We start from the raw sequence: 24,879 nt of genomic DNA, 5'->3' as shown, positions 1-24,879 counted from the left end.
GCCCGCCTCGCCCGGCCGTGCCGCCTGGAGCCGGGGTGGGGGTGGGGGGGGCAGCCCAGGGGCTGCTCGGCTCCTGTCCATCAAGGGGGGAGGGGTGTGGGCGTGAAGAGTGTTTTATAGAGATACAGACCATTCTGGTAATTTCTGCTGTGTTCCTGTATAGTTTCCACCTCTGAGAAAAACAACATGAGAACCATGGTGTTGGCTGTTTTGCACGTTCTGTGCCTGCTGCGTTACAGAGAACGTTCGTCTGGGAGTCGGGGCGGTGCCTGCTGGGGCAGGGCCTCCCCAGAGCCCCGGTCCTCAGCCTTGGGGTGGATGCCCATCTCCTGCCCCCGGCGCCTTAAGGCCGCTGCAGGGTTGAGGGGCAGGTGGTACCTGTCAGAGGGCAGGGGCACCTGGGGCAGAACCGCGAAATCGACAAGGACCGGTGCACCCACAGAGTGGGACAGCTCACGGCCCTCGCTCACCCAGGTGCAGGGGGTTAGGGTCAGCAGGACAGCACAGCGAGCCCACACGGGGGCACATGGGCCCAGGTAGCACCGGAGTGCCAGGGTCCAGAGGTGGGCGGTACTGCAGGATGCCCTGTGGCGGTGCCGATCCCCAGAGAAAGTTCTGGGTGGAGACTTCGTGATGTCAGAGGCAGGAACTGGGCAGGGGGTAGGTTTGGGGTTTTGTATAAACTCATATTTTACATGGGTTTTTGTGTACATCTAAGTGCGTTTTTGAGGCCCGAGGGGACAGCATTGCCTATCTCCTGAGTCGGTGGCAGGGATGTGGGTGTGGTCTGGCTCCCCGATCACCCTGTCTCCCTCTGGGGGAGGGGGACACTGGTGCCGTGAACACTGGCCTCAGTGGAGCCCCAGGAATCCAGCTCTGAGGCCACTGACCAAACAAACCTGAACCAGAGGGAGCCCCCGGGAGTGCTGCAGGACCACCAGGACGGACCATCTCCGGGGGCTGCCCTGGTCCAGCACAGCACATGGAAGGCCCGGATTCAAAGATGGGGCTGTTCATATCCCCCCAGGGAGCATGACCAGAAGTGGATGCCTGGGCAGGGCCCAGAGTGCCTGGCCGTGTGAGGGGGGCGGGGCTGCCCCTGACCCTTCCTGGTGCTCTTGGGGTGAAGACCCCTCCTGGGAGCGTCCCACATCTGGGGGACTGGCGCCGTTTTTATGAGAAGAGGGGTTCTGGTGCAGCTCAGTCCATGGGTCTGGATCAGAACCCTGGGCTGCTCTGCCTTACGGGAGCAGAATGTAGGCTACACCTCCCCCCGCTGCTGCCCGCTGGAGGTGTGAGCTCATCGTGCTGTTCCTGGCGGGTCCCCAGGGGTCACGCTGCCCCCAACCTGCTGGGCTGGCTTGGGCCCATCAAGTAGAATGTAGGCGGGCATTCTCCCAACCACCCCTCCCCCTCTGAATGTCTGGCTGTCTCTGACCTGCAGGCCTGGGGCCCCTTCCCTGAGAGGCAGAGAGCCTCCCTATGGCTCGGACCCAGCCCTGCCCGTGCCCGGAGGCCAAGCACAGCTGGCCCTGCAGGTGGTCTCGAGGTCCGGCCTCACAGTCAGCTCGAAGCCAGGCCAGGGGGCTGCAGGGTACTCCCCAGCATCCCAAGCGTGAACCCCCAGGGGATGGCGCAGGGGTAGAGAAGTCGGGGCTCTCCACACGCCGGCGGCTTCCAGCCCAGATGCCTTTAATCGACTTGAGTCACATGGACTGGGGCACAGTGCTGCTGGGCTGTGGGTGGCAGGCAGGCTCCTGGCTACAGGCGTCCTCACCACACAAATCTGCTGTTCTAGTGAACTACTGCGACGCACACTCAGTAAAAGGAAAGCATCTCAGCTAAAGGGCCCTAGAGTGCCCTGGACACGGGCTCTACGGAAGCAGAGGATTGGCCCCTGGACAAGTGTACAGGCGAATCTGCAGAAGTCCTGCCGGCAGCTGCCCTACACTGTGTTCCTGGTGGGTCCCTGGAGTCACAGCAGCTCTGGGCAGGGCCGGGGCGCTCCTGCCTGCGCTAAGGCACACAGGGACGGGCTGCACCTCTGCCCGTGGGAGCGGGTGGCAGAGCTGGGGGTCCTCAGGGCAATGATTCCTGATAGGGACGAGGGCAAAACACCCCCAGCCTTTCGTCCTGGCCCAGCTGCCCTGGGCATCCTAGGAGGCCCCTGTCTTCCTGAGGCGCCTGGCACCCGGGCTCAGGGCCACCTGAGCTGTCCCCGCCACCATGTCCAGCCTCCTTGCCCTGGCAGTGAAACCTCCCCAAATTCAGCCTCTCCTGCGGGGGCTCCTGGTAACAGGACCTGGGACCCCAAGAAGAGAGTTTTTGGGGAGGGGAAGGTAAGGCCAGGCACCTTTCAAAATAGGTTCAACGAAGGGAAGGGAACAGAGGGGAGTGGCTGTCGCCCACAGGCACGCCCGCCGCTGGCACGAGCAGCACCTAGGACAGGGATGTGATGTTGGAGCGGCCGCCAGGTGGCGCCATGATCTTCTGAGCCGTGCGCCTGGCGATATGGTCATCGGCCTGAGAGCCTGTGGGGAAGCCAGGAGTGGAAGTGGCGCTAGGGAGGTGACGCAAACAGGCCACACCCGCGAGGCCAGGGATGCGGAGCCACAGCCCCACACGGCAGGCCCCCCACGCTCCCCGACGGCCCTGGCAGCTCAGCCAGGCCACCGGTCAGGCACTCCCACCACTGAGGCCTCAGATGAGCAGACAAGTGAGGCCAGGTGTGCATGCGGCCAGAGACTGGAGGTCAAGGTTGACCCTCTGGGAATCCGGTCCGGAGGAGCAGAGGCTGGGCCAGTCCTGCTTGCCCCGCCCGTGGGTCTTGCCCCGCACCGACCCCCATGATGGGAGAAGGCTGCCTTTAGCCTTTAGGACGATGCTGGATTCCAAAGGGGACCCGCCCCTGGCCCTACATCCCCAGGGGGTAGGCAGGGACGTCCATCACCTCAATAGGGAGGCTGAGACAGGATGTCAGGGGCTGGTGGGCCCCCAACCAAGGGCTGGGAAGAGAGAGGGAGGGTCTGGCTCCGTGTGCAGGGAGAGCCTGGGGCTCAGGGCTTCTCTTAGAATCCTAGCATGCTGGGAGCACAGCTGAGACCCTGATCAGAGGCCTGAGCCTGGTGGCTGCACGCTGGGCCCCCAGAGCCCTTGAAGCCCCCAGGCCCCATCCTTATGCACCTCACATGTGTGCCTCTGCGCTATGGGGCAGTGAGGGGCTGGAGGCTGGACTACCACGTGGTCCTCGGGTCCCACAGACACTGGGCTCAACTCACCAGACAGACTGAACCCCGACTGGTGCAGGTTGCGAACGGGTGGGACTGAGATCTTCCCCGGGCAGGACACGCGGGCCTGCACACCGGCCCCTGGCTTGGTAGGCACCATCACCTCGTGGACCAGCCCGTCGTAGAGGCCTCGGGGCACGCCGTGGATCTCTGCCAGCTGTGGGCCGAGAGGCTGGCATGAGGGGGTGCTGCGTGGGCCCCGGGCTCGAGGGCAGGGGGCTCCCCGCCAACAGGGGTGACAACCCGCGAGTGTGGACACGTACCTCCCTCCCCCGAGGCTGGGCAGCAGTGCCCCAAGCTGTAGGAGATGCTCGGACAGGGGTGGCCTGTGGAGGAGGCTCCTTTTGGAATCAGAAACTGGTCCCAACATAGTCCCTGCCTCCTCAGTACCCACCGTACTGTGGCCCCCCACGCAGCCCCCGCTGTGTTCCTGAGGAAGCCCTGAGGTGGTGGCCCTGCATCCTGCCCTCCCTGAAAATGGACCCCAGAGGCAGAGGCCCTTCCCAGTGGCCACCATGACGGACCAACAGTCCGAGGGTTGAGGCAAAGCCTTCAGCTGTGCTTGTGTCTGCAGCTGGCACCTGCCTGGGGATTTGTGGCTTACACTCGTGACTGTGCGGCTGAACCCAGCCCCAAGGGCCTCTGACCAGATCCTGCCCTGCAGGGGTCACAGTGGGGCAGGGGCGCAGGGCAAGAGCGATTGTGGGGTGTGGCGTTCTGCAGATTCGGGTCTGCCCCCATCACCCCGGGTGTGTGACGGGGAGCCGTCCCCTCTCCCTGCTCCATGCTGCGGCTGTATGTGGGGCTGGCCTGCCACCTCACGGAGCTTCCCAGTGGCCAATGCCCAGGGGTGCCCCGGACCTCACCCCAAGGGGTGCGATGCCCAGCCCTCTGCCCTGGACCCTGCCTCTCAGCCCTGCTCGAACCCTGAGAGAGGAGGGGGTGGTGTGCCCAGGTCAGATGTGGGCAGCAGCCGTGGTGTGGGCCCTGCAGCCTGAGACAGAAGCGTCTACGAGTTAGGGCAGCCTCCGCTCTCCTTTCCTGGGAAGGAGACCAGCACCTGGCCCTCAGCCCAGCCCGAAAGCCATCCCTCCTCATACGAGCTCAGACAACGTCTTTAGTCTAGAAAACTGGAAACAGGGCTGGGATAAAGCAAACCAGAGTGTACAGTAACCACGTGTGCAGCTGTGTGTGTGTGTGTGTGTGTGTGTGTGTGTGTGTGCCTGTGCGCATGTGTGAACCACCTGTGCATGCAGCGCAGGGCCTGGGTGGACACCTGGTGCATCCACCAGACTCAGCGGGCAGATGGCCAAGCCCGCGTGGGAAGACGAGGGCTCACAACTTCCAAGTTCATGGATGCCGTGTAAACCACGTGTTCTCCTTCCTTAATTTATTAACATCTACGTCTGCTCCCGGGGAAATCCTGGGCGGGTTCTGCTAGCCTTAGTGGCAGTGTACCTGGAGGGTGGCTACGAGGCGTTTTTTTTGCTTCACACCCACGCTTTCTACAGTGACACGGGCTGCCTGGTAACTAACGCGGGCGAAGCACCGCTAAGAAGCGCCCGGAGCAATGGGGCCGCTGTGCTTTCCCGACAGTGGCCGTGGGCAGGGCTGACCCGGAGGAGGCCTGAGAGCTCATGCCCACCCGCCTGCCGGGCTCAGGCCTTACCCTGTTGCGAGCCTTTATCCTTTTGTAGACGAAGTCGGGGAAGGTCTTCCGCGGAATAAAGCGGCCAGCCCCGGGGGTGACGAACAGGGCCCCGTCCTCCAGCACGACCCTGCCCTGACTTATGACCACCACGGGGGCTCCTCGGCACTCGACGCCTTCGAAAATGTTGTACTCCACGTTCTGGGGAGAACAGCCAGGGGCTGCTCAGCGTTCTCCTGATCCAGGACTCCTGAGCAGGGCGCCCACTCGGCCGGGCCGGGATTCAGAGGGCAGTGGCCGCCGCGCCCTGCACCCCTGCCCCTGAGGCATGGTTCTCAGGAGCACAGAGCATTCCTGGAGGAGCCGGCAGAGGGCTCACCCTCCCGCCTCCGCTGCTCTGCCCACCCCCCAGGAAGGCTGCAGGGCTCCCCAGGCCCCCGACCCCGACATGGGCCCAGGCTTCTCTCACCAGGTGGTGGCTCTGGGCAGAGATGACTTTCGTGGCCTTGGGGTTCCATATGACCAGGTCGGCGTCGGCGCCTACGGCCACCCGTCCCTTCCTTGGGTAAAAATTGAAGATTTTGGCTGCATTTGTACTGGTCACAGCAACAAACTCATTCTCGTCCATCTTCCCCGAGGCCTGAGAAGTAAGAGGCGGGGGTGAGTCGCGAGGGGGCCCTTCCTGACCGCAGGCAGGGTCTGGTCTCGGGGCTCTTGTGTGGAGGTGGCCCCTGTCCCCTAGGCCGCGTGTCGTGTGCCTCAGTCGTGCCTGCAGGTCTGGTTCTTCCTGGGCACCAAGCTGGTCTCCACGCTCACTTTGTGGGCAAATGGAAGCTGATGCTTCCACGATGATGTCTGTGTCCCCAAAGGACGCGACCATCCCCCTGGGGTGGCCAGGAGCCTGGGGTCAGGGCCTTAGCTCAGGGAAGGGCTCAGGCCTGGGGTCATGGGGGCAGAGGCCGTGGGCAGGACCCTCCGAGCGAGATGGATGTCTGAGGAAATCTCGCGGAGTGTAACTCCACCAGGGCAGGGACCCCGCTCTCCCTGGGTCGTGTGCATTAGGACCAGAAGCAAATGTCTAGGGAGCCCTGGATGGCAAGGCTGGGGGGACAACACCCTGGGGCCCACGAGCCCCGACCTCTGCTCTGGTGGATCTGCCGCTCAAGGGGCTTCCCTCTCTGATGAACAGGCAGCATTCTGTGGGGAGGACCCTGCGTCCCCACTTCTGCACCCACCACGCATTTCTCCCAGACCACAGACATGCGCTCCTCCACGCCGTTGGTGCCCTCGGGGATGAGCGTGAAGTTGTCCCTGCCGACGGCCTTCTGGGCAGTGGTGAAGGTGCAGTGGGCACTGCCGGTCACCTGGAGGTCCCCGCTGAGGAGAGCCGGAGTCAGAGCCCAGAGGGGCCTGTCCTTCCTGAGCCGCCAAAGGCCCAGCTGGCTCCACCCCTACCCAGCTGCTCGGCCCACGGGGGGTGGGGGAGAGGTTGTCAGAGAGGTCAGAGCTGGGGCCTCGGGGCACAGGTGGGAGGGCAAGGACCCCGGTGTGGAGTCTCCGGACGCAAGAGGCCTGGAGCTGCCGGCGGGCACAGGCCAGGCCAGGGCGAGGGGCACGTAGGCAGCTCCCTACCTGGACAGCAGGGAGGCGAGGTGGTCTGCAGTGCTGGGGTCCGGGTTGAGGGGGGGTGACGTGACGAAGGCTGCGGCCTTGGCCCAGTTCTTGCCCCAGTAGTGGGAGCCGTCGGTGCCCAGGCCGGCGGTGATGGGCTCCCCGACCACGACCACACCTGCGGTGAGGCCGTGAGGGGCACTGCCGGCCCCCATGTCCCCAGACCCAGACAGGGCCTGGGAACGCCCCCCTGACCCGGCCTGCATCGTGGGGTGGGTCTGGCCCTGTGGTCCCAGGGCTGACGCAAACTGCCCCTCGATCCCCCAAGCCTTTTGGGACAGCTTTTCCCCTGCTCTGGGGGCGCCCGGCCCAGGCCACCTGGGGCTCCCTAAGTGGGTCCTCTGTCCCTGCTGCCTCACACCCCTGCTGGGCCCACAGGCTGCAGTGAGTCACCGTCAACTGACTGCCCGGCCTGCCTGGCCACAGCCTCTGTGCAAGGACCTGGCTCCGTCAGTGACCCCTTGCCTCCTCCATGGCCTGGGCTTCCAGGGCCAGAGGGCATCCAGCCCTCGGGACCCGCACCCCAGCTCCTGGACGCAGGACGTGTCCAGCGGACAGTAACATGGGCCCCCAGGGTCAGCTGGGCCAAGCTCCCTTACACGACATGAGGATCTACTCTCATGCACCATTCACACCACACACACACACACACATGCCACACACATTGCGCACAGACACACGCACACACGGAGCACAGCTCTGACACTCACTTCTGTGCAAACAGGGCCACTAGGCCTCACTTTTGCTTCAAGGCCCCCCAGTGCTCCACTGCTGTTTGGACAAGAGGGGAGACTCAGGCCACCCACCCCACACAAGCACCAGGTGCCCACATCTCCTGCCGGCCACAGCCCTGGTGACCCCACACCAGAGGCCACCCCACCATGAAGGGGCTGGCAGGGCAGCCACTGCGTCCCCGTGGGGTCTGCCTGCGCTGAGCCTCTGTCCAGCTGGCCCAGCCCCGGGAAGCTGAGGACGTGACAGACCCCCAGAGAGACCCTGGCCCCGCGCCCCGGTCCGGGCCACCACTCACCTCTGCGCTTGGCTTGGGCGATCACGTCGGCCGCAGCCTTGCTCATCACCTTGGTGACGTACAGGGGACAGTTGGCCTGCTTGGCTACAGTGACAGCGCGGTACACGGCCTCAGCCTCCACCTGGGGATGGGGGCACTCAGGCCACACGAAAACACTAGGGCCTCCTGACCAGTATGGGCATGAGATGCCCCCGGACCACCCATGGATCCCGGGCCCAGAGGGAGCACCCCTGGGTGGGTGAGGACCCCAGCCTGGGGCTCGGTGCCCAGAATCTGGGCCGACCCATGCAGACCCCAGGGCTGACCACGCCACCTTCTTGGCCTCGCATAAAGGCCTCAGGGTGACCAGTGGTAGGAGGGAAGGTGAGCCTTGATTCACGCCTCCAGACGAGGACAGAGGGAGCACAGCCCTGCCGGGACCACAGGGCCAGACCCAACCCCTGATGGACGCCCAGTCGGGGGAGTGTTCCCAGCAAGCTCACACCTACCTCCTCTGGGCGGCTGAGCACGTGGCCCTCGGGGCCGGTGATGCCGAGTTCCAGCAGCCGCTTCTGCTCCTAAATACACACCACGTTCCAGCCTGGACACAGCCCAGGACACCCTGACCCTGAGACGACCCGTGCTCCCCGAGATGAGCCCAGACTTCCAGGCCCCTGAGGATCACCAATCCCAGAGAACTCAGAACGGAGCAGAGGGGTCCCGAAGCGGAGTGACTCCAGCGCCCCCAATTACAGATGAGGGAACGGGGCTTGCAAAGGGCAAGGACTTGCCCAAGGTCGCAGGCCCCCTAAGTGAGGGGACAAGACCCCACAGCCTTGCCTGCCGTGTTGTTTCCCCAGTGGGTGAGGGTCGGGGGCGTGCGCGTCGGGGTGTGCGTGGCGGGGGCATGCGCGGGGGGGGGTGGGCGGTAGTGCGGTCGGGGGCATGCGCGGCGCAGCGTGCGTGGCGGAGGCATGCGCGGCGGGGGCGTGCTGTCGGGGGCATGCGCGGCGGGGGCGTGTTGTCGCGGAGTGTGCGGCGGGGGCGTGCGCGGCGGGGTGTGCGTGGAGGGGGCATGCGCGGCGGGAGAGTGCGTGTTGGGGAGTGTGCGGCGGGGGCGTGCGCGGCGGGGTGTGCGTGGCGGGGGCATGCGCGGCGGGAGAGTGTGGTCGGGGGCGTGTGCGTCGGGGGCGTGCGTGTGGGGGAGTGCGGTCGCGGGCATGCGCGGCAGCGGCGTGCGCAGCGGGTTGTGCGTGGCGGCTGTGCACAGTCGGGGACGGGGCTTCTTCTTGGGCAAGCTCACTCATACTACAGGTCTGAGCCACAGCACCCTACGGTGTAAACGAGCTTCGGCGTGGAGAATGGGGGAGCAGAATCCCACCGACCCCCTAATAAGCCTCCCTGGCACTCGCGGCCCAGCGTCCTGAACACTAAGCATGACCCACGACGTCTCCTGCCGGGCCTGGCCTCGAACCCTGGAAGCACATACAGTACCCGATGCCCGGAACCCCACATGCCCCTCCTGAGTGTCACCACCCTCCCGTTGAACTTGGGAGGGGCAGAGCCCTACGGGTCCCAGGAAGCTTCTCTGTGGGTCTGGAATGTTGGGGAGGTGGCCCTGTGTGTGCAACCTCCCGCCAGGTCCCCAGGAGGCCTGGAAGCTCCTGGGCACCCCACCCAACCTGCACCTGTGGGCGGACGGGAAAACGGGGTGAGGGGCAGAGGCTGGGGGCACCCGCCTCACAGCCCTGGGCCCACAGGGAAGGTGGGGGCGTGCGCAGCAGGGCCAGGCACCCCCCAGGCAGCTTGGGGCGCGACTGAGGACAGCGCCACTAACCCAACAGGTGTGCTCATGGGAGGGGCCTCAGTCCAGGGGGCGGAGGGCTCGGAGACCCCAGTCTCGGCACCCCTCACCAAGAAGCAACACTTTGATTTCGGAGAATTTTTTTTTTTTTTTTTGGCCACACCGCGAAGCATAGGAGCTCCGCCACCAACCAGGGATGGAACCTGCGCCCCCTGCGGTGGAAGTGCAGAATCGCATCCACTGGATCGCCAGGGAAGTCCCTGGTTTTGGAAGCTTTTTGATCAGAAGTATGATGATCATGGAAAAATCTGTTATGGCCAAGAGCCCCCCAGACTCCCTGACGCCCTGCCTGCTTGCCCTTTGACCTGGGCAAGCCATTTACTGGGTCAAGTTCCAGGTTCCCTCCGTCAGGGTTTGTGGGATCAGTGCTCACACCCAAGTGGGCAGGGGTCACCCCGCCAGCCCCGCCCACACCTCGTCCACGATGTCGCCGTTCTCCGCGTGCACTTGGGCCACGGCTCCCAGGTCCCGGATGACACTGAAGATCTCGTACATCTGGGGAGAGGCACATGGGCTGTGTGAGGCTGTGTGTCTCCCATCCACAGCAGCCTGAGACACCTGCTCGCTCCCCCACTCGGCACCTGGCCTTACCTGGCCGTCCGTGCACTGGTACCTGTCCTTGTATGCCATGAAGACCAGGAAGGAGTTCACACCTGGGGGGAGGCAGGAGAGGTGGATGCCAGGAGCCTCCACTGCTCCCTGAGCTCCAGGGGCCCCACCAGCTGGCCTGGTGGCCCTGGGGGACCAGCCCCACACTCTCCCGGGCCGGGATGGGGACAGAGTCACCCCGGCGCCTCCCGCTCCTCGAGCTCTGGGGTCAGGAACCAATTGTTCCCCAGTGGCAGAGCCAGGTGATACCCCGCCCCCCACCCGCTAACCCCCCATGGCCCCTGGGAGCCCCGGGAGCCCCGTGCCCCCTGGACGGAAGGGAGCCGTGAGCTGCAGGCTCGCTGCCTGAGCTCCGCCCGGGCTGCACAGGAGCCCCTCCCGCACTGGGCGCCGGGGTGGCCCTCATGTTGGCCACCTGGCCTGCGGGCCTTGGTGGCACCTGCCAGGTCCCGCTCACAGCGCCCGCTCAGGACCTCAGGAAAAGCAGAAGGAACAGGACCAGCTGCCCGCGGCGTCAGGGGCCCATCAGGCCAGGGTCGAGCTCTCCTGTGCTGTGTGGACTCGGGACCAGCTGGGGACTCACCTGACCCCCCCACCATCCAAACCAGCGGTGCGCGGCCCCTCCCTCCTCCCTGTCATCTCGCTGGGTCGAAAGTGCGAACTTGAGCAAAGGCACGCGGAGGAAACTGTCACCCAGTGCCACACGAGCCGACCCCCCAGGTGACAACCCGCCCCAGGGCGCCTGGTGGAGGCTACTGGTCAGCATGCAGGCCCGTCCCTGGACTCCACGCAGCAGGCCAGGACCAGCGCCCTGCCCCGGCAGGAGGGTGGTGGCGGCAGGTGCCTGGTTTCTACCTCTGCTCGGAGCTGCAAGGCCGCAGGCCTCCCGATCCTGTTAAGGAACAACCCGGGTGGCGGAGCCACTGCCTGGAATGAGGTGCAGAGGCTGAGAGCCCCCTGCCCATCCCCAGGTTGGGGGTCCTAAATGCCAAAGGCTACTGGTGTGAGGACCGTCGCTCTTTGGGAAATGGCCTCCAGGAACCTCCCTGCCTCCCTCGGAGGTACAGTGGGGCGGGTGGCAGCGTCTCCTGTGGGGAGGGCCCTGTGGCCTCCAGGGCCCGGGCCAGGGGTCTGCAGCCAGCACCCCCCATCTCAGCCTCTCCAGCTCCTCTCCCGGCTGTGCGCTAGGCCCACCCTCAAAGCCAGTCGCCAGAGCTCAGTTACGACGTCCAGCTAACTTGTCAAATCCTCTATAAACTCTGATGTGGTTTCAGCTTCAGGACTTTTGATTTAAAAAAAAATTAAGCCTCATCTGTAAACCGTCCTGTTTCAGCTGAGGCAGCAGTAGGTTTTATTTTATTTTGATTTTTTTTGGCAGTAGGTTTTAAGGCATCTCCTTCTAAAGGCTCTTAAGATGCTAAGAAGGCTTATAGCGCTTACCCTTCATCCAGGGCCAAGACACAAGGGGACCGAGGTGACAGCTGTGACTGCTGCGTCCTCTTTTCCTTTAAGTCTTTATTGAATTTTCTTACAATATTGCTTCTGTTTTATGTTTTGGTTTTTTGACCGCGAGGCATGTGGGATCTTAGCTCCCCAACTAGGGATCCAACCCGCACCCCCTGCACTGGAAGGTGAAGGCTTAACCACTGGGCCTCCAGGGAGGTCCCTGCTGTGTCCTCTTGTGAGGACAACAGCTACGGGATGCGTCCCCAGACTCGGACGCAGGTGACCTCTCAGCCTAGCAGATCTTCGAATGGCTCTTGTCCAACTTTCTCCCAGCTCGTGACCACCTGCCCCGGGCTCAGGTGCACACAGCGTCCACCCGAGGCCGGGGAAGCCAGGCCCTGCAGCTGCCCTTCCACCCGGCCGGGCGTCCCGCTCACCCTTGTCCTTCACCAGGGCCTCCAGCTCCTCCCTGGTGCTCTCGTGCCAGCGGGGGATGTCCACGTGCAGGGAGTAGTCGCAGCAGGCTCCACGGTCCGCCCTCTCCCGCCACTGCTCGTAGGCTGCCAGCAGGCTCACACCCGTGTCGGGGAACACGTGGTCCACTGTGGGGACAGCGTGGTCAGCTGAGCCCCCCACCCGTGCCACCGGAACCACCTGGGCCTCCAAGGGAGAGCGGCTTCGTGTTCCCAGGAAACCAGGAAGCACGTCTGAGAAAAGCAGAGAAGAGGCCTCCTACCCAACACCGGGCTGAGGCTGCTGGGAACCTGCCCGTCGGTTCTGTCCAAAGAGGCGTCTCCCGCCCCTCGTCCCCAGCGTCTCTCTGAGCAGAGGGGAGGCCCTCACTCTCCAGTGGACACCCCGCAAAGAGCCCAGCGGTAGTTTAGGCCTCCACCTCCTGCACAGGCCTGGCCTGAGTGAGGTGCCCCTGGAGGGGGAGGGGCGGCACCACTGTCCGTGGCGCTGGACCCGCGAGCCTGCCCACAGCAGTGCACGGGGCTGGCTTCCCTCCTGCCTCACTGGCCGCACAGCCCTCGAGCGGTGCTCCCACCCCACCCCCCGGGGAAACTGGGAACGCACGTGGACACTGCACCGTCACCCCACCCTGCCGGCAACCCCGCGTCCAAGGTCCAAACCCCGCTCGCAGCCTCTGCCAGGTGCAGGGAAAGAGCTGGGAGTGCGGTGGCCGGGGGGGGCGGGGGGGAGGCACACCGCCCCGGGGTTACAGGCAAATGCCGTGCCTTCCTGCAGCGCGCCCGCACGTGGGCCCTCTGCTTCCCACAGCTCAGGTCACGAGCCCAGGGCCCCGCCCTGCAGGCCGCTCACAGCTCCAGCCTGGAGCTGCGGGCGGCTCCGCCTAGGCCAGCCCAGCCCTGCAGCATCTCTGTCCTCACGGCCGGTCTGATGCCTCAGCACCAGCAGGCGCAGGTGACATAACCACGACGGCGCCTGCTCAGCCCGGGGGGCCACCAATGACAAGCAGGACCAAGGGCCTGAAATCGCAACTCGCGATTTAATCAGACTAAAAGGTGGACCATTGTTGGGTTTTTCCTTCCACGTCGTAGTTCAGTAAACCACACCAGGCCAGGATGTCGCAACATCTAAATGTCACTCGTGAAGTAGCCCAGGGTCCCCAGAGCAGCCTTTCCCGGTGGCACACAGACACAGCAAAGCTACGACGTGCACCCGCTTGCTCCATCCTCCGCCCGCTTCCTCTTGCCTCTGACAGATCAGGGAGGCGAGACGCGTCTAAAAGAGAGCTGCGTTGCCTGAAGTCACAGCCAGGATGCGGCGCAGCCGGGGCTGGACTGGGTGTGTTAGGCCAGGTCCAACCTAGTGGACATGTCTGTGCTCGGGACTGCGGAGTTGATGGCGCTCAAGGCCACGGGAGGAGGGCTGCACGCTGGTGCCTCTTCCTGGCCCCTGCGCTGGCCACGAGCAAGTTCGCGGTGGGCAAGTGAATTCACCTCACAAGCTGTTAACTGGGGCTTCTCTGCCCAGCTCAGGGGGTTGTACGAGGAGAGCACGGAGCTGAGACTCATCAGGATGGCGCTCGTGCCCTGGCACAGGGTCGGCACTAAAGAAACGGTACCTCTGGGGCTTGTTGATAGGGTAATGGTATTTTTCATCATCGCTTTCCTAAAACACAGGCTCCGTCTTTAGCTCTTTTGACACGGGCAGGGAGTTTCTGCAAACCAAGCCTCACAGGGTGTGAGGTTCAGGGGCAACTGTGTCTGACATTTCAGGCAACACGACCCCTGCACTTGGGTTTTCCAAACCTGGTCCTTAGCCAGCTGCTAGCTTCCCGGGAAATAACATTACTGGGCGTACACCCCTGTGCTCCCGTGGAAATCCCAGGCACGCTCCAGAGCTGGCCCAGGCAGCACGACTCAGGATGAGGGACAGGGTTAGACAGGCACTCAAGGATTTCTTAGAATGAGATGTAATAAAGGGAAAGAGGCCTGAGAAAAACACCATCAGGGAAAGCTCTTCCTGCGACATGCAAACCTGCCAGAGGACCACGGGCTGGGATGGACACTCCCCACAGGAGACACTCACATATCATGGTGGTCCCTCCTGCCAGGGCGGCCTTGGTCCCCTGGCAGAAGTCATCGGCCGGGGTCATGCCCAGGACGGGCATCTGCAGCCTTGTGTGGACGTCCACTCCGCCCGGCAGGACCATCAGGCCGTGAGCATCAATCGTTTTCATGCCCCCAGGGATAATGAGGTTTTCTCCAATTTGTCTGAAAGCAACAGAGATTTCGCTGGTTAGGAAGAGACCTGAGCAAACGTGAACGGGCTCCTGGCAATGATGCAGAGCCGGGACTCTTGCCCTTGGGCTCTTGTCCCTGAGGAAAAGGGCGATACGGCCAAGACTTGACCAGCCCACACTCTGGGGCTCAGGACCGTCAACACGGAGGAGCCAACCCTGTGCCGGTCACTTAGGTGTCCACTCGCTGCTTATTGACCAGAGGCTGGAGCTGCTCCTTTGTTTTGTTTTGTTCCTGCCGCGTGGCATGTGGGAACTCAGTTCCCGACCAGGGATCGAACGTGCACCCCCTGCATTGGGAGCGTGGAGTCTTAACCACTGGACAGCCAGGGAAGTCCCTGGAGCTACCTGACAGGCACGAGCAGACAAGCTGATAGGTGTGGTCGATAAGCATTTATTAAACACCTACTTTGAGCCCCACACCGTACTGAAGCTGTGTTAACAAAGAAACGAGGAAGCCATCGTTCCGCTCTCTGAGGCTTCACTGAAGGCTCGGGTTGGGCAAAAGCTATTTCCAGGGAACGAGCTTTTGGGAAAGAAAGAACCATTCACATGGATCTCGCCCAAAAGTAAACTTCTGGGTAGTGTGTGATCAACGTGTGACCATGAAGATATCTGAGGTAGAAACTCACTTTATCAAACCGTCCTCCACATACAGGTCAGCGTAAAAGGACTGGTCATCATTCACGATCCTCCCGCCTCTGATCAGAAGGCGGTCACTCTATCAGAAACAAAGAAATGGGTAAGTTTCCTCCCAACTAAGTGACTCAACAGTATCTTGAGCAGAAGCTTTACCCTGGGATTAGGACGGAAACATTCAGGCACACTTGTGGGCACGAAATCCAGCACACACCAAGGGCGGGCAGAGGGTGCCCCGAGACGGTGGCCCTTGGGGGCAGCTGCCTACGGGCCCTGCACGTGACCTGCAAACACAGGTCAGGCAGTCTGGCCTCGCCAAAGGCACAGGGTGTACGACCAGCTAGCTCCCTGCTTCACCACGGCAAAGCCGAGGCGGTGCGAACAGCAGTGCCGTGAACCACGCGTACATCTTCACACCCGTTACCTAATTTGTAAAGCCCAGGCCGAGGGCGGAGGTGGACCACATCTCACACGCCCCTGCTGGCCTGGAAGGTCTGCCCTACTCGTCCACCCACAGAGGCGGCTCCGGCTGACAGCTGGGGCGGGCTCCTTCCAGAATCTCTGTGCCCTGAGGCAGTGCCGGCAGGCAGGGGCCCTACCCCTGGGGAGGGAGACAGACATCACACACATGGCCGTCACAGATGGTGACAGACGCAAGAGCACAAAGCAGGTGACGTGACAGCGTGATGGGAGACAGGCCTGGCTGCCTCAGGGACCGAGAAGGGCCTGTCAGAGGAGCTAAAACTGGAGGTGACTCAAGCTCAGGCCAGGGCACAGCCCATGCAAAGGCCCTGAGGCAGTAAAGAGTCTGGTTGATGCAGGAGAGGAAACGAGGCGGGGTGGAGGGGGTGGGGGGAATGGGAGGTGGGTAGGAGTGGGGCATGCTGGACTTGGGGAATCAGTGGGCCGCCACCTGGGAGGCCTTAAGCTGGGGTTTAAATGATCGTACAGAGTTCACATTAGCCTGTTGTAGAGAGCAGCCCGTGGTGTTCAAGGATGGAGACAGGGCCATGGCTGGAGTCGGGTCTGATGTGGTCTGGGTGAGACATGGGGCCCCGGGCCGGCATTGGGGGCGGGTGAGAGATGGACTCCAGGGGGGCCCCGGGCCGGCATTGGGGGCGGGTGAGAGATGGACTCCAGGGGGGCCCTGGGCCGGCATTGGGGGCGGGTGAGAGATGGACTCCAGGGGGGCCTCGGGCCGGCATTGGGGGCGGGTGAGAGATGGACTCCAGGGGGGCCGGGGGTTGGGGAGCAGGGGCTGCTGATGCAGGGCCCGGAGGACAGCGGGGGCCTGCCGGTTCTGGTGCCGGTTCTGGTGCCGGTTCTGGTGCCGCCTGCGGGTGGCCCAAGGGGGTGAACAAAGTGGCAGCAAGTTCGGCCAGCTCTTTGGGGCACCCCGCAGCCCGGAGCTGGGCAGCCATAAGCCCACTTCTGATGGTCAGGAAGGAGGGAGTGAGGCAGAGGGGGAGCCAGTAATGGAGCCGTGCATGATGTCAGGGGTGATGGTCTGACCTCAGTGGAGAAAAACGGAGAGAAACACAAAGCAGGAGCAAAGAGCTGAGTGCAGAACGAAGCAGGCGAGAGCCCAGCCCTGCAGCACTTTCCCTCCTGCTGGAGCCTCCCACTCTCTGCGACTTGACCAGGCCGGAGTGACGGCTGTTTCACAGGGGCTCTGGGACCTGGCCCGGGGCTCAGGGGTGCCCACCCAGAGGCCAGGCAGGGCTCCAGGCCGGGGGTTCCGGCTCTTTGCACACCATCAGCCTGACGCCAAGAGAACTGACGGATGCCAGATTCTCTTACGAATCTGCTGAGAGGATAAATAATTCATCGCCTATGAGCCTTATCACATCATTCTCTATTCTTATTAACATCTAACAGTTTGGGCTGAATTCTCAGATTTCTACTGACTAAAGGTAAAACCACCACCGCACAGTCTACAAAAGGGTGGCCAACTGTGCCACAAGCCAAACACGGCCCTCGACCTGTCCTTGTGCAGCCCGGAGCTGAGCATGGTTTGCATCTTATGCTGGTTGAAAGACATCGTAAGAAGACTTTCAAGACTCATAAAAGTTACATGAGATTCACGTTTCAATGTCCAAGCTCAGCTTTTACTGGAGCAGTCACACCCAGGACCGCTCTCTTGCAGGGCTGAGTAGCTGCACCAGAAACAGTGTGGCCCTCGAAGCTGAAAATGCCTACTGTGTGACCTACTGCCAACTCCTGGTCTACCACATGGCCCGGCCCCAGCTGCCTGGGCCTCTCCCTTCTGGGTTCTGCAGAGGCTCACTGCCCGGTCCCCTGGGCCCTAGACCCAGCCCTGACAGGTCACATCACAAGGACCCACCTTGCCCACCTTCTGAGCCAGTGTTCAGACCCTCCTGCCTCCCCCTGCAGTGCCCCCACTCCAACAGCCCCAACTCCAGCCCCAGTGGACCAGCGCGTTCTCAGAGATGCCCAAGAAGAGGACGTGGAAGGCTTTGGAGAGGAAGAGACTGTGGCCTGGGTGCCCTGCTCAATCCCCCACCCTCCAATGCTCAGACGTCTGGACTCCGATTCTGGGAGCCTTCCTGGGTTTGGAACCAAGGGGGAAATGCAGCAGGATGAGGTGCCATGCTCCTCAGGATGAGGGTAGAAGTTCCCCTAAACCAGCCACTTGAGTCTGAGCTGCCCAGAGACGGGATCAGCCCCCTCCCGGCCCTGGCTGGCTCCCTGCCTGCATCAGGTCTGACCCTCTCCTGTTTGCGAGGGGTGGGGCGGGCTTCTTCCTCCCTGAGTATCTCAGGAAGTGAACTGGCCACTCCCTGGGCCATCCCACCGCCTCCCCGCTGGATCTGAATCCGTGGGTTCCCAGGCACCGTCCAGCTGGCGCCCAGGCGCCCGCCTCCCTCCCTCCGTCCTTCCCTCCCTCCCTCCCTCCCGCTGGGCTCCTGGCCGCACGGAGGGGGCGGCTTTGTTTCCTGGCAGCGCGGGGTGGACAGTGGGACCTCCCGCAGCAGTGCGTGTGCTGTTAGAGGGTCGCCTCCCCGTATCCTGAGCTGCCTGATGCCCGCACAGTGACTAGCGAGCCACCTTCTCTCCCCCCCCGCCCGCCACCCCGGGGGCTCCGAACCCCGGCTCCACGGAGTGGTTCGGGTCGCCAAGGGCTCCGGGCCGGGTTGAGTTGCTTTGTCTCGGACAAAGAGCTCCTGGTGGTGCGGCGGCGGCGTGGGCGCAGGGCGGAGGGGCGCAGGGCGGGGATGGCATCTCTGCGCCCCGAGGCCGGAGGCCGGACCGTGGGTGTCAACAAAGGGCCGCGCCGACGGCCCACTCCGAATCGGAGCTCCCAGAGAGGCCCGGACGCACGGGGGCGGGGTGGTGGGGGAGGAGGCAGGTGCATCTGCGCGTGGGGAGCAGGCCTCCCCCGGCCCCAGCCCTCCCCTCAGCCCTCGCCGGGAGCAGAGGAGGGTCTGGGCCTATGCGCCGGCTCCATAAAGGGGTTCCGGCGCGGCGCTCGCGGGGACCCCGGGCTGCGCGGGAAGGAGCGCGCCGGCACAGGGGCAAGCGCGGGAGCTGGACACGGAGGGAGGGAGCCCGGCGCAGGGCCGGGAGGGTCTTCCCCGGGGCCCGGAGGCCAGGTCCCGCCCGGGGCAGTGGGCCGGAGGCGCGGAGCGGGCCCCGGGAGCGGAGCTCACCGTGATCCGGGGGATGCTCTTCTTGCCCTGGAAGGACATCCTGCTCCTCCGGCTGCGCCGCCGTCTCCTTTGGCCGGCGCGGCCCAGTTCGGGAGTTGCAGTCCTGGGGGTCCCCGGCGGCGGACGCACGAGCTAGGCCTCGACGTGGGGGCGCACAGAGCCCAGGCGTGCGCGTGGGGGCGCCGGGCGTCCAAGTGGGAGCGCGCTGAGCCGCGCGGCTCCGTTGCCGGCCCCGCCCCCGGCCCGGCCACGCCCCCGGCCGCGCCCCCCGGCCCGCCGCCGCCGCTCTGCTTTCAAGCCCCGCCCCGGCCGGGCTCGGTGACTGTACCAGCAACCCCGGCCCTAGGCGCGAGCTGAGGCCCCGGACCGGCCCCTGCGAGGACCGAGAGGCGAACTTGTTTAGGGTGGGCAGGAGGAGAGGGTTGCGACCGGTCCCGGCCAGTGTGTGTGCAGAGTCTGCACCCGGGATGGAGAGTGAGCGTTCCGACAATGTCCTGCCAGGACCCCCTTCCACCCTGGCCAGCCGAGGGACCGCCACCAGCTCCCTGATGACCCGAGGCACCCAGGGCCGCGGGGATTGAATGCAATCTCAAGTCCAGGCTCAGGCTGGACTCCGTCCGGAAAGACGTTTCAGGCCAAAGCCGGGCTCCTTGGAGTATTGCCCGGGCAGGGATCGGAACGCCAGGTCATGCGCTGGCCCTGGGACCGGACAGTGGAGACACCTCATTGTGAAACACCTCATTGTGAGGCTGCCCCAGGGCCAGCCCCGCGAAGCTTGATGTCAGGTGGGAGGTTGGAGAGACACAGAAGGGATAGAAAGAGACCGAGAGAGACACAGAGAGAAAGAGCTACCCAGGACCCAGGACGGACCGGAGAGGCAGACCAGGGCAGGAGAGGCCAGGCCTCCGGGCGGGTTCTGAGGAGGGGGGCGCGCAGGATAGAAGTCCAGGCTCAGACACGGCCAGTCAGGGAGAAGAAGTTCCCGCCGCGAGCCCTCGCGTCCCCTTGGAGGAGCTGGGGGCTGGTGGAAGAGGGCGAGCCCCTGGACTGCGCCCCAGCGGCCTCCGGCGTGGACGTGTGGCGTCTCAGGGAGTCCAGGGCCCGCGTCCCCCTCTCACTGGCCCCGATGCCCGCGCCTCTGCACTGCGGCCACTACCTGCTGTGGGCCGCGGGGCTGGGCCACGCTGGGCCTCTCTGGGAGACTTGTGGCAGCCTCTGGGCCGTCTCCGCCTGGCTCGCTGCGTCCCTCCTGGTGGCAGCTTGGCCCGCTGTGGGGCTCTCCTGCTCGCGGACCCTGGTGTACGCCTCCCCGCGCGTCCAGCTGCAGCGTCTTGTTCTCAAAGGCGTCCTCCAGGCAGCGGAAGACTCCGCCAAGCTTGGGCCGGCCCGGGCCTTCCTATGCCCCGCATCCCCGGGCACGCGGGCCGAGCCTCTGCTGGCTCCTGCGGCCGCTGTGCTGCCACAGCGGGAGCCAGCGAGGGGCGGCGGTTCCTGGAGCCTCCCGTGGCGGGGTCTGCGAGTTCTCGTGGACTGGGCGGAGCCGGGCCTGGCGCCCCCCCCCCAGCCCCCCAGCCCTCCCCCCACCCCTCAGCCCGGCCTGGCATCCGCTCGGAGCTGGCGCTGTCCACGCAGGGAGTGCTGAACGCTCCGGATCTGGGCCGAGGGCGCGCGTTCTGTCCCAGCGAAGCTCCGCAGCTCGCCCCCGGGGCAAACCGGGGTTCCGACCTCCCGCTCAACCCGCAGAAGGGCAGGCGGGGACCACGCACGGAAGAAACCACAGTTTTTCGGAACTCCAGCCACATTTCCAGGCCCTGTGGGCGATCTCACGTCAGGGAAGGAGGCTCTGACTCTGAAACATTTGGCAAGTCGGGAGGGCCAGGGCGGGGGAGGAGGGGAGGGAATGCGCCCACGGGAGCTGCTCCTGACTGCCCTTAAAAACAAGTTCAGGGCTTCCCTGGTGGCGCAGTGGTTAAGAATCCGCCTGCCAATGCAGGGGACACGGGTTCGAGCAGGGGAACAGGGGACATGTGGTCTGGGAAGATCCCACATGCTGCGGAGCAGCTAAGCCCATGCGCTGAGCCTGTGCTCTAGAGCCCGCGAGCCACAACTACTGAAGCCCGCGCGCCTAGAACCCGTGCTCTGCAACGAGAAGCCACCGTAATGAGAAGCCCGCGCACCGCAACAAAGAGGAGCCCCCGCTCGCCATAACTCGAGAAAACCCGCGTGCAGCAACGAAGACCCAATGCAGCCAAAATTAAAATTAATTAATTAATTTAAAAAATCTTCAAGGTTTGGGGTGAGACACAGTAGGAGGACTCTCAGCCCACCCAGAGTCATAGGGCGATGCTGTCACTCAGTCGAGCCCTGCAGGGACTGTTTTTTAAGGAAAAGACATCCCAACCCTTCCGTTCTGTCAGTGCAGCTGGAATTTCAAAGCGTAAGTTGGGACAGTAAGAGTCAGTGCGAGGACACTCCAGTACTGGCTGGCATAAGAACACCTGCAGAGCTAAATCATCACTTTCCCATCCCCTTGTCCCAGTCCCACCTTGGTTTTCCACTCCCCCAAAGAGATCAAACAGGCTTTAATCACCTGTGTGGGATCACTGTGACTAAAATTTGTTATTCATTCACAGAAATTCTTTCACCATTCTCAGTGGTTTGACTTTTCTTTTCTGGTTCTCATTTGACAAACAGCTACAGGAGCAGTCCTCCCTGGTGGCTGACTTCAGCCAGATGCTGCCAGGACCTCTGATTTCAGAGCCTGTGCTCCAGAAGACTCCCCATGACTTAGTTTGAGGCTATATGTGAGATGCCCGGCAGCCCCTCCCCAGTGAGCAGAAGGCCCAAGTTCCCTTTCTGGTGTGGAAAGAGGCACTGTCTTTCAGAGCGTGGACATGGAACACAGAAGTGGCTAACATAGCCGATACGTCCAAACTTTAATACTTTGTGAGGAGGAGAACTTTGATATTCTAAGACTTAAAACAACCTTTTATTAAAAACTGTACAATAATTTACAAATGAGTAAAAATTCTCTGGTATATATCATAGGAATCACAATACAAAAATATGTGTAAAATTTTGTAGTTGATCACGATACAAACCTATTTTAGGCCTCTGAATACTGTTTAGCACTGAACAGAGTTATCAGGTGTTTAGAGTGTGGTTATTAAGCAATTGCTTCAGGGAACACAAATACTGCCTGGCGCATTGCTGTGAGAAAACAAGTCCTCATTCGTTTCTGCATAAATTTACAATAAAGCTTTTTAAAAATATACAGTAAACAAATATATGACTTGATACATAATTTACACCTTGATTTTCCTGAGCCTAAACGTAAATCCATTACTGTGTTAAAACACACAATCCATCTAAAGGTCAATGATGCAGTAATGGTCAGTGTAGATTAATGTCACAGCGCCTCCAAACCCACTCCTGGCACACCCTCCTTCCTGACTGCCAGAGTTGGTGTTCACAGCCCTGTAAGGCACTCGGGGCGTCCTGAAGGCTACAGGTTCCTCGAGGGCAGAGCCCTTTAAGGAAGAGCCACGGTCCTTCAGCGACTGGAGCTCTAGACCATGGAAGCGAGGTACACACATCCGTGTCAACAAGGAAAGCTGAAATTTACATGGATTTGTAGTTTAGACAAATGAAAACATTTGTGTTTTTCTGGGTATTGTGCACACAGTGATTATGGCGATAACTGTTACGCTGTATACGTGTCCACGTCCCAGTTGCACAGTAAACACTTCTGTGCTTCAGCCTTTCAGGGTCCTTCCTCTTGCTGCATTAGGGAGTGGCACACTTACACACACACGTCCCCTGTTTGAAGAGCTAGCGGTAAGAGAGTCCCGATACTCGCAGGGAGTTCAGTCCAGCCCACTGGCTTTGCAACAAGGTACACTCTAGAATTTAGAAAGCACATGTTATCATGAAATACTTGAATTCTTCAGATGCTCATTGGACCAGCAGGAATCAGTGACAAAGGCTCATGTTTGCCCCTTTCTCTCTCTTCTTCTTTTTTTTTTTTGGTATGCGGGCCTCTCACTGCTGTGGCCTCTCCCGTTGCAGAGCGCAGGCTCCGGACGCGCAGGCTCAGCGGCCATGGCTCACGGGCCCAGCCGCTCCATGGCATGTGGGATCTTCCCAGACTGTGGCACGAACCCGTGTCCCCTGCATCGGCAGGCGGACTCTCAACCACTGCGCCACCAGGGAAGCCCTTCTTCTTCTTTTTTGTTTTGCAAAAGCCCAATCCTGAAATGCTGGATTTTGTAATCAGGTGAAAAGAAGGTGCCTATGATACATGAATAAGAACAATATCTGAAGAGAAGAATTGGCATTGCAACTGAATGTGTGCTTTCCTGAATGTACCAAATGCAGTTTGGTACGTGAAGTATTATTTAAAACATTCATTGAGCCACTTTCCCTTTCCAGTGCACATCCTTTCTACATACAGACAATAACAACTTCATAAGCACTGGTACATATTTACATGCTTCTCTTTCCTGTAGACTTTGCCTTCTTTTAAAAATTACAAAGCTGTGCTTAAGAGTGTCTGGGGTGTGGGGTTGCATATGAAGAACTCCAGACATATGTAGGACAATGATGACCCAAATAAACTCGAGGGGCGTGAATCTGCGTTTCACACGCACATTCTGGGATCTGAAATGGCCAACCTGCATAGCTGCTGTCCCCGCACAGGTACACATGGGGTGGGCAGGCCCACGGGGAGTGCTTGGAGCTGCGGAGTGCTTCTGCATGCTTCCATCCTACAGTCCATCAGGCTTCAATCTGGGAGTTCATCCATAGCTCCACGGCGGCTTTTGTTAACACAAGACTATTGTCTGCCGTTTGGTTCTGAGTACGACAAATGTGCCAAGACAATGCCGTCATTAGACCAAAACTAAAGTATGCAGGAAGGACTCAGCCAGATTTCGGACTTGAGATACAAACCCTGACTCCAAGCTCAGCTGGAGAAGCAGTGAACTGGCCCCGTTTTTTGTTCAAGTGACTAAGTGACTGTGGCTTTAATGACAATAGAAAGGATGTGTCCTTCTTGGACAAGTGTTGATTAACAATGCATTGCCCAGCGGAAAACCTGCACCCTCTAGAGAAAAAAGCACGTCTGTCTGATCCTATAAGCTTTCTCCCAGTTCATCCTGGTCTGGCTGCCACTGTCGTCTGCACCGTAGTTGAACGTTTCTTCCGACACAAATATAAAGTGAACCTAACACTTCCAGACAACATAGGCGCACCTCCCTCCAGCCACTGGGCGATGCAGTTTATGTTTCTTTTATACAATGTTGTCCGTTACATTCTCGTCTGGCTGCACTCTCATTACGTAGCAGGTCAACTTCTAGGTGCCTCAGAGAGCCCAGTCCTGTGCACTGTCTTCTGATAGAGCACAAGCGTGTGCTCACACACAGACTCATGCGTGCACACACACATGCACACGTACCCCTTGCAAATTCAGCACTGACAGCACAACCTTAGGCCCCCAAGGGTGCGAGGTCAACAGATGCACCACCTCCAAGCCGTGAGTCGGCTGTGGACCAGGATGCTCGGCAGGAATGGAAATCACGCTTCAAATAGGCTTCAGCGACGTGCTGCTTCTCCTCTGCAAAAGAGTGAAGACAAATGCTTTCTGTTAGTGTGAGACATCTGAGCCACTGGCGGGGACTCCCGGCGGGGAAGGTCTGGAGAAATGACCAGGCGCTGGCTCTGTAGGTGGACATCCGGTTGTGGTGGCTCCAGCCCAGGATGGCGCCACACTTGAGCCTCTGTCTGGGAGATGCAAACGGCTCTTCCCAGGAGATGCGAGGCCACAAAGACGAGTCCCCGTGCCCCATGAGACCATGTGCAGAAGCGACCTCAGTGCCCCCTCCCACCTGTGGGAGAGTGCTCACGTTTCCACCCAATTTTCATTTCTTCTTAGTACTTAGAAAGTGGGCCTCTGTTAGGTACTAATTCTTCCTTTTCACCTTTTACATCTTTAATATTTAGAAGTTAAGAAGGAGCCTCCCAGGTTCTTTCTAACATGGAGGGCGGACCCTGGAGCAGCCCAGCATCGTGGGTGAGAGGCGAGGGGGAGGGGGAGGGGAGGGGAGGGGGAGGGGGGAGGGGCGGGGTGGTGGAGCGCACCACCTGGGGTCACAGACATTAGAAACTCCACAGAGTTTTTTTGGTTTTTAACTTTAAAACTAACTTCTCAGTCAGAGGACACTCCACTAAGTAGAATGAACGCTAAACGCATTAGAATCGCACGTGTGCT

The 24,879-nt window shown here is 61.6% G+C and overlaps 1 protein-coding gene across 1 annotated transcript; it reads right to left on the bottom strand.

Annotated features, from left to right (window-relative positions):
* Window positions 1-2,402: 2,402 nt before the first annotated feature.
* Window positions 2,403-18,777, bottom strand: DPYSL4 (dihydropyrimidinase like 4). The gene is made up of 14 exons (XM_022568402.2): window positions 18,612-18,777; window positions 14,934-15,022; window positions 14,091-14,275; window positions 11,972-12,136; window positions 10,071-10,132; window positions 9,894-9,974; window positions 8,125-8,193; window positions 7,637-7,757; window positions 6,568-6,724; window positions 6,171-6,312; window positions 5,405-5,575; window positions 4,957-5,136; window positions 3,279-3,444; window positions 2,403-2,531 (listed from the first exon to the last, which is right to left on the bottom strand). The coding sequence occupies exons 1-14, from the start codon at window positions 18,648-18,650 to the stop codon at window positions 2,440-2,442; spliced, it is 1,719 nt and encodes a 572-aa protein (XP_022424110.1). The 5' UTR covers window positions 18,651-18,777; the 3' UTR covers window positions 2,403-2,439.
* Window positions 18,778-24,879: the final 6,102 nt, after the last annotated feature.

This window comes from Delphinapterus leucas, chromosome 16, assembly GCF_059928025.1.
Source record: "Delphinapterus leucas isolate spDelLeu-1000000601 "Yukka" chromosome 16, BTC_Dleu_Yukka2, whole genome shotgun sequence".
NCBI lineage: Eukaryota > Metazoa > Chordata > Mammalia > Artiodactyla > Monodontidae > Delphinapterus > Delphinapterus leucas.
The sequence above is the reverse complement of the archived record's forward strand: the minus strand, read 5'-3'. Positions and strand labels throughout refer to the sequence as shown.

What these genes read in the sequence shown, in the direction of transcription:
- DPYSL4 (XM_022568402.2), bottom strand. Translation starts at nt 18,650, where the DNA reads ATGTCCTTCCAGGGCAAGAAGAGCATCCCCCGGATCACG. An exon ending in ACCAGTGCACGGACGGCCAG is followed by an intron (nt 9,975 to 10,070) that starts GTAAGGCCAGGT and finishes GCCTCTCCCCAG; the next exon opens with ATGTACGAGATCTTCAGTGT. An exon ending in TGCTCAGCCGCCCAGAGGAG is followed by an intron (nt 7,758 to 8,124) that starts GTAGGTGTGAGC and finishes CCCCATCCCCAG; the next exon opens with GTGGAGGCTGAGGCCGTGTA.